This window comes from Bufo bufo, chromosome 5, assembly GCF_905171765.1.
Source record: "Bufo bufo chromosome 5, aBufBuf1.1, whole genome shotgun sequence".
Classification (NCBI taxonomy): Eukaryota; Metazoa; Chordata; class Amphibia; order Anura; family Bufonidae; genus Bufo; species Bufo bufo.
This window is the reverse complement of record NC_053393.1, coordinates 285,586,421-285,600,607: the sequence shown is the minus strand read 5'-3', so window position 1 is coordinate 285,600,607 and position 14,187 is coordinate 285,586,421. Positions and strand designations below refer to the sequence as shown.

Below are 14,187 nucleotides of genomic sequence, written 5' to 3'. Positions count from 1 at the left end.
TAGCCATGCACATCCGCATATTTACTATCATATTGTGCAGAATGTTTTGTATCTTTTTTTTTTTTTTTATCAAGGGCACATCAGCTAACGTCAGGCAGGGGCCACAACATTAACATGTTTCCCGAGGGAGAAAGGGTGTGCCCACCTATCACTGTCCTGGCCCAAAGGAGTATCGTTGTGAGGATTTGTCACTGTGAGCAACTATTACAGCCAGGGCCACTACCATTGCCATCCTCTGCTCCTCCGGAGCTTACGGCATAAATAGGCAAACAAAACCAAAGTAAAGTAAATAAAAGCAAGGTACACAAATAATGCATTACAATTAATAAAATAAAAAATAACTTCAAGAAGATGTTATGAACCTTGAAAAATATGTACCTGAGAGTAGCCGATTGTGCCTCCATTTTCATCCATCACATTAAAATTAATGATTGGACCTTGCACATCGATAGTCCTAACTTCTGAGCCAGTGTAGATACTTACTACAGGTTGTCCATTAGTGTAACGCAGAGCAGAAAGCACAGAGTAAGTGTAACTGGCCAGTGCATGAGTATGATTCCTAATATTCTCCATTCCACCTGCAATTCAAAATATCAGTTATTCTTTAAACACTACTTTTCTGAACATCCATCTCAAACAGACATTTCAGCTTTCAAAGTATAATTTTACACACAGAAATAAATGGCTCTGGATTAGGAAGTAGAACACGATAAAAGGGATATTTTGAAAAATATGCAACACAATACAATACTACAAATAGAATACAAAAAATACTGCAGTTAGTGACAATAATCATTAAAGGGATATTCTTGAAATCACAAACATGGCTCAATCAATCAAATTTTTCTCTTTCAATTGTTTTTTTTTACTATATACAGTACAGTATAATGGATGAGCGAACCAGTTCGGACCAAACCGAGTTCGGTCCGAATTTTGCTATTTTTCGAACAGTTGATAAACTCGAATCTTTCTAGGTTCATTTTGGACTAATCCACTAAAACAGAGTGTAGCGTCATTTTAGTGCATGTGTTGGTGGGAAAAAAAACACTAGGGATTAAGGAGAAGGGTTCTCACGTGACCATGAGAGGAAGTGAAGGGGATGGGCTTTCCCTGATTGGCTACCAGGCTAACAGACAGCCTGGATGAGCCAATAAGCGCTGCAGCAGACATGGAGGTGCCCCCCAGAAGAATGAGCAGAACACCATTCTGTGCTGAGCTGTGAAACCGGGTGGTTGGGTGTTGAAGTATCTGCCAGGAAAATTATCTTAGGGAATCAAGGACAGTGAAAAATCAATCAGGGACAATCATAAATCAGTCAAGCTTATTGACAGGGAAAGTTAAGGGAAAGTCTAGGATTCCAAAGAAGAATTGTTTGTGCTGTGTACAATAGAGAGAAGCAGGGCAGATGAAAGACATGAAAGAGGGGACAGGACCTGTGGCTGTGCCTGCTATCAGAAGTGCAGGTGCACCTCAAAAACAACTAACTGCAAGCAAATACTTTGACTTTGTTTCCCCATTTTCACAGAAATCCTTTTTTGTGGGGTTTAAAATCTTATATATATTCTGATTACTGCAGCAATACCCATAGTTGTGGCAGCAGTCTACCTGTCTGTGTTAAGTTGAAATTGAGCGTCATGCCTCTATCGTCCATTTATGTATTTTCAGTTTCTACCCACATGGTCGCAATTTAATTTTTGGGGGGTGTGCCTTCAATTTAATTAAGCAGTATATATAATATATATATATATATATATATATATATATACTGCTTAATTAAATTGAAGGCACACCCGTTTGTGACATACTCCACTGCAGCTCGTGCTTTGCACTTAGATGCCTGGTCATGCAGGTTGTGCTCAGGTTTAGAACGTTTATGCCTCGCTTCAGGCTCTGATTGCACAGCTTGCAAACCACTAGTGTCCTGTCGTCAGCACATTGTCTGAAGAACTGCCATGCCAGGGAACTCCTTGGAGCTGGCTTTGGTGTGCTCGGTCCCTTGGTGCGGTGGGCAGTAGCAGGCGTACTGTCTAGGGGACGGCCACTCCGCTTTTGCACCCTGCTCACTCTTTTGCTGTACTGGTGGCTCTGTGCGACCGCCGCCTCTTCCTCCAAACTACACATGTCACTCACATGCCCTTGATTCCATGTGAGGTCGAGGACCTCATCGTCCTTCACATCATCTTCCACCCAGTCTTCACCCCTGCCCTCCTTGTCGGTCTGCACACTGCAGAAAGCCACAGCAGTTGGCACCTGTGTTTCGTCATCATCCGAGATGTGCTGCGGTGGTCCTACCATTTACTCATCCTGAAACATAAGTGATTGACCATCGGTGCACTCAATCTCTTCCACTTCTGGGGCAGTGCTATGTGGATGGCCCTGGGAAACCCTGCTAGCAGAGTCATCAAAAAGCAGAAGAGACTGCTGCATGACTTGGGGCTCAGACTGCTTGGCTGATTTGCAAGGGGGTGATCTTTCAGCAGGGGACTGGGTGGGAGACAATGTGAAGGAACTGGATGCACTGTCAGCCACCCAATCTACTAGCGCCTGTACTTGTTCTGGCCTCACCATTCGTAGAACGGCCTTCGGGCCTACTATATAACGCTGAAGGCTCTGTCGCCTACGTGCACCTGAGGAAGGTGTTTCATTTGGGCGTGTAGCTGGCACAGATCGACCATGTCCTCTCCCTGCAATGGGAGCACTAAGATCAGGGCCATGTCCCTTATTTGACGCTCTCATCATTTTTTGCGGTCAACAGACATTTTTACAAAATTTTGTTCCCAGAGCAGGGGTTTTTCAATGGCAAAAATGGGTTAATGTCACCCACCAATGGAACAGACAATGTTTTTAAATTTAAGTCCCTGTCCCTATGCAGAGCAGGGTTTTTTAAACTACAAAAATGGGTTAATGTCACCCACCAATGGAACAGACGAATTTTAGAAATTTAAGTCTCTGTCACCTATGCAGAGCAGGGGTTTTTAAACGGCAAAAATGGGTTAATGTCACCCAACAATGTAACAGACAAATTTTTTAAAATTATTTCCCTTGGTGTAGGAATTGGTGTAGAAAGGTCAGCCACAGAATGAACAGACAGATAAATTATCTTTCTGTGACTGGGGTGTAAAAATGATGTATTGCACATGTGCCCTGGCTGGACAATTGTGTACCTGGCGTATGTTGGTGCAGGAACCCACCCTCCGAGCCACTTATGAATGACTGGTCTGATAACCGTGGAAATGTCACCCCACAATCCTACAGATGGATTTACTGTATTTATTTGCCTGGCTGTCAGATATGCAGCGCAGGCCGCAAAGGTACTTTATGGCCAAAAAAAGTGAGTTTTTTAACCGACAATGTAACAGCAGTATTTAACGATTTTATTGGAGTGTAAGAAATGCAGTGCAGGCTGCAAATGTAGTATCTAGCACAAAAAGTTTTTTTTTTTCAACCGACAATGTAACAGCAGTATTTAACGGTTTTATTGGACTGTCAGAAATGCAGCACAGGCCGCAAATGTACTATCTAGTACAAAAAGTGAGCTTTTTTCTACCAACAATGTAACAGAAGTATTTAACGGTTTTTATTCGACTGTCAGAAATGCAGCGCAGGCCGCAAATGTACTATCTAGCACAATTTTTTTTTTTTTTTCAACCGACAGTGTAACAGCAGTATTTAATGGTTTTATTGGACTGTCAGAAATGCAGCACAGGCCACAAATGTACTATCTAGTACAAAAAGTGAGCTTTTTTCTACCAACAATGTAACAGCCGTATTTAACGGTTTTATTGGACTGTCAGAAATGCAGCGCAGGCCGCAAATGTACTATGTAGCACAAGAAGGGAGTTTTTTTTCAAACGACAATGTAACAGCAGTATTTAACGGTTTTATTAGACTGTCAGAAATGCAGCGCAGGCCGCAAATTTACTATCTAGCACAAAAAGTGTACTTTTTTTCTACCAACAATGTAACAGCAGTATTTAACGGTTTTATTGAACTGTCAGAAATGCAGAGCAGGCAGCAAATGTACTATCTAGCACAAAAAGTGCACTTTTTTTCTACCAACAATGTAACAGCAGTATTTAACCGTTTATTGGACTGTCAGAAATGCAGAGCAGGCCACAAATGTACTATCTAGCACAAAAAGTGAGTTTTTTTCAAACGACAATGTAACAGCAGTATTTAATGGTTTTATTGGACTGTCAGAAATGCAGCGCAGGCTGCAAATGTACTATCTAGCACAAAAAGGGTGTTTTTTTCAAACAACAATATAACAGCAGTATTTAACGGTTTTATTGGACTGTCAGAAATGCAGCGCAGGCCGCAAATTTACTATCTAGCACAAAAAGTGTGCTTTTTTTCCTACCAACAATGTAACAAACTGTTTTATTGGACTGTCAGAAATGCAGCGCAGGCTGCAAAGATACTTTATGGAAAAAAAAATATGATTTTTTCACTCACAGTGAAACAGATGGATTTACAGTTTTCATTTCACTATCAGATTTGCAGTGCAGGCCTGAAAGGTACTTTCTGGAAAGAAAATATGATTTTTTCACCCACAATTAAACAGATGGATTTCACAGATTTTCTTTCACTATCACAAATGCAGATGGATTTGTTGAATTGATTACACTCACATATGCAGCACAGGGATACTTTACACAAAAAAAAATGTGAATATGTCACCCCCTGGGTCCCTGAACTCACAGATGGATTACCTATATTATTTTCCCTTCCCCTGGCACATATGCAGTGCAGGTGCACTTAAAAAATGGGGTATATGTTGCCCACTGAACTAAAAGAACAGGATAAAATTATTGTCCCTGGCACATATGCAGTGCTAGTGTCACTGGGCTCAGAGCAGGGTACAAAAATGTTGTATTGCATCCACAAAAAAAAAATGGCTGTAGATCGCAGAGTTAACAACAAGTTCTGATATCAGATTCTTTCCTATTCTCTCCCTCACAGCAGCAGCATCCTATCCCTACACTAGTAAGAGCTGAGTGACGTGCGGCACTACAGGACTCCAGCTTATAAAGAGGCTGGGTCACATGCTGCACTGGCCAATCACAGCCATGCCATTAGTAGGTATGGCTGTAATGGTTCCTAAGGGCACACGAGTTAAACGCTTGTTGATTGGCTGTTGATTCGCCGAATACCGAACTGAAATGTTCGGGTTCGGGTCCAGGGTCAAAAAATCGTATAGTTCGGTACGAACCCGAACTTTACAGTTCAGGTTTGCTCAAGCCTACCTTTAACATTTCTATCAGCTGTTGTGGTGACTGTTTGTAACATACATTACAAGTATTAAGTATAGCAGCAGTGGGGTGTACATATAAAACATGATACTGTCTGCCTACTGTATAACTCTATGGTGAAGGATGCTAAATGCTGAGACAATCCAGCTCATCCAATTAACAGATCACCCTTATCACTGACATCAGCACCTTAGGCATCATCTCTTCCTAGCCCTAACAGCCTGGGTCTAATTCCGTGCCCATCGGTACAGAACGCATGTCATGTGGAATAAACAATTTTAAGCAATTACACTAAAAGTGTGCGCATCCGCCCGACGCGCAGATCATGCACACTAGCTGCTTGATGAAAGCATTTGTTTACAAGCTGGTGTGCAGAACTAGGTTGCGCACCATGTGACCTAGGCACCTCCTCCACTGCCTCGCTATTATTGGCTCAGCAGTGTGAGAAGGGCGGGCCATTATTCAGCAACTGATAGGTTCCTTCTTGAGATCCGACCAGCCTCCTATTGATGTGAGTGGTTGATTCAATGGTCAATCATTAAACAAGGGGATTTAAAGCCCGTAAATAGCAGGTGTCCTCAATTCGGCCCAAACCCCTGAAGAAGCCAGGTTACTGGCAAAACATGTTGGGGAGCAGATACAGCTTTTAATGTTTGTCTGTCCACTCCAGTGTAGTCAGTCTATGTGTAGTGAACAATCACATTGAAACAGAGCATCGAATCTCAGTGACAGTATTAGTCTGTTAGCCCAGTGCAGCTTACAATTAGTCAGCCATCATAGTAGAATGCTAGGCAGGGCAGTGTATGCAGTGTGACTGATTTGGTGTGACTGTGGCTCTGACAGCTATTGACATAGTGTCAGAAAAGATTGCTATGCCTCAGATGTATGTGGATGCCAGTGAAACAACTAATTCACGACGGCTTGCAGTATAGTGCTAGACTCGATGTGTTGCTGATTTAAGCCATCGTAATGTCACTGCATTAAAGTGACTGATAGTGTCAGCTATTATCAGTCACCACCTGTTTAGAGGTCAGTGACTTAACTGGCTTACTAGTAGTGTTGGGCGCGAATATTCAAATAGCGAATATTATGTGTGAATATCGGCACTTCGAGAATTCGTGAATATTTAGAATATAGTGATATACATTTGTAATTTTGAATATTCTAGATTTTGTTTTCACACTACACATGATCCCTCCCTGCTTCTAGTTGAGGGCCAATATCTCTGTCATAGCTTAGCAACACTACTAGCAACCAATAGGAAAGTTGCCTAACCCTTACTATATAAGAACCTCCCCAGCAGCTATTTTCTAAAGTCTATTGCAGTTATGAAAGAGACAGCAGCGTCATTGCTGTGCTCTGTGCTTTGTGTTATTACATTACAGTTAGCTTAATTATGCAAAATTATGCTTGGTCAAGAAGGTGAAAAATGGCTTGGTCCTAAAGGGGTTAATAGATACAGTGGGATGCGAAAGTTTGGGCAACCTTGTTAATCGTCATGATTTTCCTGTATAAATGTCACAAGGGTGTCAAGAACCACGCCTGACTCCGTTATACCCGGGGTCAGGAAGTCGCAGCGGTTGGCTGCGTGCTCTATGTAAGATAGGGCTGTTTCCTTATGGTAGCTTTCTGGGTTTGCTTTGCAACCCTTTTTGGCTCACTCAGGGATCCGTAGCTCTTTCTCCTCAGCTGTTCCTTGTCCAGCACTCCCAACCTCCTTATATTCCCCTCTCACACTTCTCTGGTTGCCAGATATAGAGCTTCCTGCCTGGACATCTATTCTGACCCTCTGGAGCTGTGTTGCTGCGTTCTCTGGTTGTTGGTCCAGAACGCTACCCTCCGGATCCCTGTTGGACCTTTGTGGTCTGCTGTGGTCGCCCACCTGGGTGTATGTGTTTGTCTGTATTGTCTGTCCTCTCCCTGGTGTTTCCCTCTTAGTGTCAGTGGTGCGGACTAGCGATCCCACCCGTTCACTATCTAGGGCTCATTTTAGGGAAAGCCAGGGTTTAGGCACGTGATCGCCGCACGGGTGAGGAACCCATCTAGGGACGTCAGGGCAGTCAGGTGCCAGCCGCAAGGTGAGTCAGGGGTCACCACCTTTCCCTCTCCCTTGGGCAGGGCTTTCCCTTTTCCCTCCCTGTGCGTGACGCCGGTCATTACATTATATCTGGCCCTTATTTTGTGTAGGTAAAAAAATAAAATAAAAATAATAATTTTTTTACCTACTTAGAATCCAGTATGGATCAAATTGCTGCTCTGTCCAAACAATTTCATGGGCTGTCTTTGGAGGTGGCAGGATTGAAGGCGTCGGTCCTCCAGCAACAGCAGCAATTACAACTGACCGCAAGCCCAGCGGTTGCTACTGGAACCCAAGGTCCCTCTCCCTGACAGATTTTCTGGGGGAAGGGACAAGTTTTTGACATTCTGTGAGGCCTGTAAACTATATTTTAAACTGCGCCCTTACTCCTCTGGTAATGAAGAACAGCGGGTGGGGGTTGTTATTTCCCTGCTGCAGGGGGACCCGCAGTCCTGGGCGTTCTCTTTACCTACTGATTCCCAGGCTCTTCGGTCAGTGGATGAGTTTTTCGGGGCCTTGGGTCTCATATATGACGACCCTGACCGAGTCGCACTGGCTGAATCAAGATTACGGAGACTCCTACAAGGAGAGCGGCCGGTAGAGGAATATTGCTCTGACTTCCGTAGGTGGGCTACGGATACCCAATGGAACAACCCGGCTCTCAGGAGTCAGTTCTGCTCTGGGTTATCCGAAAGGGTTAAGGATGCGCTTGCATTATATGAGACCCCCTTTTCCCTTGATGCGGTTATGTCCCTTTCTATCCGAATAGATAGACGCCTTAGGGACAGGTTGAAAAAACCGGAGCCATTGGTAACCCCTCCCAAGCAGCAGTTAGTCTGTACGGACTTGGAAGAGCCTATGCAGCTAGGAGGAACTACTCGTCAGGTCCGTCCTCCTGAGGCTCGCCGTAGGCGTGGGGCTTGTTTTTTTTGTGGGGAGAGGGGTCATTTCATTAATGTCTGTCCTTCTTTCCTCAGAAACAAAAGACCGTCGGAAAACTACTAACCCCAGGCTGTGTGGAGGATGTCAGCCGGGGGGTATACGTTTCCTCCATACGTACATCGCAATTTGTGTTGCCAGCGGTTATTGTTTTTGGTGATAAGACGGAGACTATTTCTTTCTTTCTAGACAGTGGAGCAGGGGTAAATTTGATAGATGCCCATTTTGCCCGCACTATGGGTTTGTCTCTCTGTACGCTACAGAGACCTATTCCCATATTCGCTATTGATTCTGCTCCTCTGTCTCAGAGAAACCTCACCCACATTGTTCATAATTTACACCTTCGGGTAGGGGACCACCATAACGAGATGCTTTCATGTTATGTTCTGGAGGGGCTTCCCACTCCGGTAGTGCTGGGTCTTCCCTGGTTGGTAGCGCACAATCCAGTGGTGGATTGGCAGGCCAGGGAGATATTGGAGTGGAGTGAGCAGTGCAGAGAAAATTGCTTAAATAGCAATTGCTTAGTCGCCTCCATAACTACCCCAACTACATTTATTTCGGATTTTGAGGACGTTTTTTCTGAAAAGGGTTGTCAGAAGTTACCACCTCATCGTCCTTATGATTGCCCGGTTAACCTTATTCCCGGCGCAAAATTACCCAAGACCAGGTTATATAATCTTTCAGGTCCAGAGAGACAAGCCATGAAAGATTATATCTCCGAGAGCTTGGCTAAGGGACACATCAGACCCTCTTCTTCACCCGTGGCTGCAGGGTTTTTCTTCGTTAAAAAGAAAAATGGGGGCCTGCGTCCTTGCCTAGATTTTCGCGAATTAAATCGGATAACCATCCGAGACCCATACCCTCTTCCTCTCATTCCTGACCTGTTTAACCAGATTGCGGGTGCTAGGTGGTTCTCCACACTTGATCTTAGGGGGGCCTACAATCTGATTCGTATTAAGGAGGGGGATGAGTGGAAGACAGCTTTTAACACCCCTGAGGGGCATTATGAAAATCTAGTTATGCCTTTCGGTCTGACCAATGCTCCTGCCGTCTTTCAACATTTTGTTAATGACATTTTTAGTCATCTAATCGGCAGGTTTGTGGTAATATACCTAGATGATATTATAATTTATTCGTCTGATCTGAGAACACATGAGGTGCATGTCAGACAAGTACTGCAGGTCCTACGGACGAATAAATTATATGCTAAAATTGAAAAATGTGTCTTCGCCGTTCAGGAGATACAATTCCTAGGTTATTTTTTATCTGCTTCAGGTTTCCGTATGGATCCTAGGAAGGTCCAGGCAATTTTAGATTGGGATCTTCCTGAGAACCTCAAAGCACTGCAACGGTTCTTGGGCTTCGCGAATTTCTATAGGAAATTCATAAAAAATTATTCACTTATTGTAAAACCCCTTACTGACATGACTAGGAAGGGGACTGATTTTTCTAAATGGTCTGACGCCGCTAAAGTTTCTTTTTCCTCTCTAAAAGAGAGGTTTACCTCGGCACCTGTACTAGTCCAACCTGATGTCTCTCAGCCTTTTATTGTTGAAGTCGATGCGTCAGAGGTGGGAGTGGGGGCGGTGCTGTCTCAGGGTCCGTCTCCTGGCAAATGGCATCCTTGTGCTTTCTTTTCTAAAAAACTATCTGCAGCAGAAAAAAACTACGATATTGGCAATAGGGAACTATTAGCTATAAAACTAGCGTTTGAAGAATGGCGTCACTTTTTAGAGGGGGCAGTCCACCCCGTCACTGTGATTACGGACCACAAAAATCTTCTGTACCTCGAATCAGCTAGGTGGTCGCTATTTTTTACCAGGTTTAACTTTGTGATTACCTATCGTTCTGGGGCAAAGAATACCAAGGCTGATGCACTATCTCGTTGTTTCCCTGGAGGGGGTAATGTGAGTAATCCGGTGCCCATTCTTCAAAGAGGAGTGGTTGTTTCTGCGGTACACTCTGTTCTGGAGGGGAAGGTGTTAGAGGCCCAGGGGGACGCCCCGGTCTCTTGCCCCTCAGAGAAATTGTTTGTACCGTTGAACCTGCATTTCGAATTATTAAAGGAACATCATAATTCGGCACTTGCTGGGCACCCGGGTAGTAAAGCAACCTTGGAGCTATTGTCTCGTCGTTTTTGGTGGCCAAGGTTGCGTCAGGATGTATTGGATTTTGTGTCTTCTTGTTCTACCTGTGCGCGCGCAAAAGTTTCACATACACGTCCAGCAGGGTCTCTATTACCACTCGTCATTCCCAATAGACCATGGACACATCTGTCAATGGATTTTATCACTGACTTACCTTTGTCTGCGGGTAAAACTGTTATTTTGTTAGTAGTGGACAGGTTTAGCAAAATGGTACACTTCATTGCGTTACCCGCACTACCTAATGCTAAGACTCTTGCTCAGGTTTTCGTCAGTGAAATCGTGAAGCTTCACGGGGTCCCCTCCGATGTTGTTTCGGATTGGGGTACCCAGTTTATTTCTAAATTTTGGAAAGCTTTTTGTTCCCGTTTGGGGGTACACTTGTCCTTTTCCTCAGCTTTCCATCCTCAGTCGAATGGACAGACTGAGCGTACCAACCAAAACCTGGAGACATATCTAAGATGTTTTGTGTCTGAAAACCAAGAGTTGCGGTCATCATATTTACCGTTAGCTGAGTTTGCCATAAATAATCGTCGTCAGGAATCCACTGGCAAGTCACCATTTCTTGGTGCATATGGTTTTCATCCCCAATTCTGTACTTTCAAAGAGGGGGGGGTCTTCTAGGGTTCCCGAAGAGGAACGGTTTTCGCCATCTCTTTCATCGGTATGGCAGAAGGTGCAAGCTAACTTGAAAAATATGGGAGGTAAATACAAATGCATGGCTGATAAGAGACGGTCGCCAGGTTCGGACCTAGGAGTGAATGACTATGTGTGGTTATCTACTAGGAATATTAAATTGAAGGTTCCCTCTTGGAAACTGGGTCCTAGGTTTATTGGTCCTTACAAAAGTGTAGCCATCATCAACCCCGTGGCTTTTCACCTGGAGTTACCTCAGACTTTTAAAATCCATAATGTCTTTCATAAGTCGTTACTCAAAAAATATGTTCCACCTCTAGAACCGTCACCGCTGCCATCCCCTCCTGTTGTCGTGGATGGTAATCTAGAATTTCAGATATCCAAAATTGTTAATTCTCGTCGGGTCCGCCGCTCTCTTCAATATCTGGTGCATTGGAGAGGTTACGGTCCCGAGGAAAGAATGTGGGTTCCTGCGTCTGAGGTAAACGCCGACAGGCTAGTTCGGGTTTTTCATGCCTCTCATCCTGAGAGACCTGGTCCTGAGTGTCCGGAGGCCCCTCGTAAAGAGGGGGGTACTGTCACGAGGGTGTCAAGAACCACGCCTGACTCCGTTATACCCGGGGTCAGGAAGTCGCAGCGGTTGGCTGCGCGCTCTATGTAAGATAGGGCTGTTTCCTTATGGTAGCTTTCTGGGTTTGCTTTGCAACCCTTTTTGGCTCACTCAGGGATCTGTAGCTCTTTCTCCTCAGCTGTTCCTTGTCCAGCACTCCCAACCTCCTTATATTCCCTCTCACACTTCTCTGGTTGCCAGATATAGAGCTTCCTGCCTGGACATCTATTCTGACCCTCTGGAGCTGTGTTGCTGCGTTCTCTGGTTGTTGGTCCAGAACGCTACCCTCCGGATCCCTGTTGGACCTTTTTGGTCTGCTGTGGTCGCCCACCTGGGTGTATGTGTTTGTCTGTATTGTCTGTCCTCTCCCTGGTGTTTCCCTCTTAGTGTCAGTGGTGCGGACTAGCGATCCCACCGGCCCGTTCACTATCTAGAGCTCATTTTAGGGAAAGCCAGGGTTTAGGCACGTGATTGCCGCACGGGTGAGGAACCCGTCTAAGGACGTCAGGGCAGTCAGGTGCCAGCCGCAAGGTGAGTCAGGGGTCACCACCTTTCCCTCTCCCTTGGGCAGGGCTTTCCCTTTTCCCTCCCTGTGCGTGACGCCGGTCATTACAATAAATCGTTGGTTGTTACGATAAAAAAATGTCAGTTAAATAGATCATATAGGAGACACACACAGTGATATTTGAGAAGTGAAATGAAGTTAATTGGATTTACAGAAAGTGTGCTATAATTGTTTAAACAAAATTAGGCAGGTGCATAAATTTGGGCGCTGTTGTCATTTTATTGATTCCAAAACCTTTAGAACTAATTATTGGAACTCAAATTGGCTTGGTAAGCTCAGTGACCCCTGACCTACATACAGTCGCGGCCAAAAGTTTTAAGAATGACACAAATAATAGTTTTCACAAAGTTTGCTGCTAAACTGCTTTTAGATCTTTTTTTCAGTTGTTTATGTGATGTAGTGAAATATAATTACACGCACTTCATACGTTTCAAAGGTTTTTATCGACAATTACATGACATTTATGCAAAGAGTCAGTATTTGCAGTGTTGAAAATTACATACGACCCACTAGCACATATTGAGACTTTGCATATGAAATTTTTGATTGGTCAGAGAGACCACAATTTGTCTCTAAGTTAATACATGCTACTAAATGTATCAATTAATTGTATATAAAATTTTACTTTTATTTGATACTCTTAATATTAAATACCTAGAACTCACATATTAAAACTATCAGTGGTGCCAGCCCTAATGCAGTGTATCTTATATTATATCATTTTATATATGCTTATTGACCACTGGGGGGCCCTCACACTATTCCCTTTAGTAGTTCCTGCTATCACAGTTCAGCAGTGATCATCGTTGTTACATAGTGCACTGTTATTGCCACAGTGTACTTCTCTAAGCCTCAGGTTTCTTTCAAATGTGCTGATTGATGACAGCGCTCTGTTATTTCCACAGGTACTGCTCTAAACAGCGGGCTTCTTCCCAGTGTACTGATTAATAACTAGCATGTACTGCTTTTACTTGGCATGGCACTCGCTGCCTAAAACCACATTAAACACACTCTGCCCCCCGACATGTTTCACCAAGCTCTCTTGGCGTCTTCAGGGGAACGGGCAGTGTTTGTGTTGGGGGCGGAACTCGGCTTTTAACACCTCCCATACAGTGTCATGATGGTATTATCCTATGTGCGTCTCTCTTGCTAGACTCAATACTCATCTAGCCAATCCGTACTGCCGTTATGTACTGTGTCCGTGGTGAGATCCTCCCACTCCTCTCTCCTCCAATCCCCATCCATCTGCGCCGCTCGTCTGTGCGCACGGCCTTAATGTAAGCCGCTGCTACCACTTGTTAGCCCTCAATACGCATGCCCAGGCACTTTGATGCTACCTCCATTCATTGCTGGTAAGGCGCTTGCGTCGGGACTTGATGCCGATCATGGATACTGCATCCTCTTTGCGCATGCTCCAGAACTTGATGATCTGTTCGGCTTGATTTCAGGTTTTTATGCGCGTGCGTCCGGACTTGGTGCTGGTGATACTAATCTTATTATCACTGGGCATGCTCAGGCTCTTGGTGCTTCTACTGAATCTGAGGTTCGACACTGGATCTGATTCACTTTCTGATCTATGGAATCCTGATAGGGTAGCACTTCCTCATATCACATATAGCCTACCTTAATTCCTTCGTATTTTACCACATATTAGTTGCTGTTCTCACTTTTTTATTGATTTTATTATGTGATTTAGTTGTTTGTACTAAGGTGCATGTGTTCCTAGTACTATTATATCCAACTCTGTGGTCACCTATTCTTCTAGTGTATATTGATATAGGGGGGGGGGGTTCCCTGGATCCCCTATTTAAGTTTAGTATATCCCCTACTATGAGTGATTTATCTATGTGCCCATTGTGCGTGATGACACTTAATTAATCATCTTCTACATCTACTTATTATATTTTATAGATATTGGAATACTTCCACCTTCCATCGGTTGTGGCTTTCACCAGGTATGTATA

The 14,187-nt window shown here is 44.1% G+C and overlaps 1 protein-coding gene across 3 annotated transcripts in view; it reads right to left on the bottom strand.

The window, feature by feature from the left end:
* Positions 1-14,187, bottom strand: part of MOCOS (molybdenum cofactor sulfurase) — a 1,795,153-nt gene that overhangs the window by 822,997 nt on the left and 957,969 nt on the right. For 2 of the 3 annotated variants that reach the window (XM_040432351.1, XM_040432352.1), the window contains exon 6: positions 379-578. In XM_040432351.1, the coding sequence (XP_040288285.1) occupies positions 379-578 (200 nt within the window). The remainder of the gene's footprint in view (positions 1-378; positions 579-14,187) is intronic. The other variant, XM_040432353.1, reaches the window with a different exon arrangement.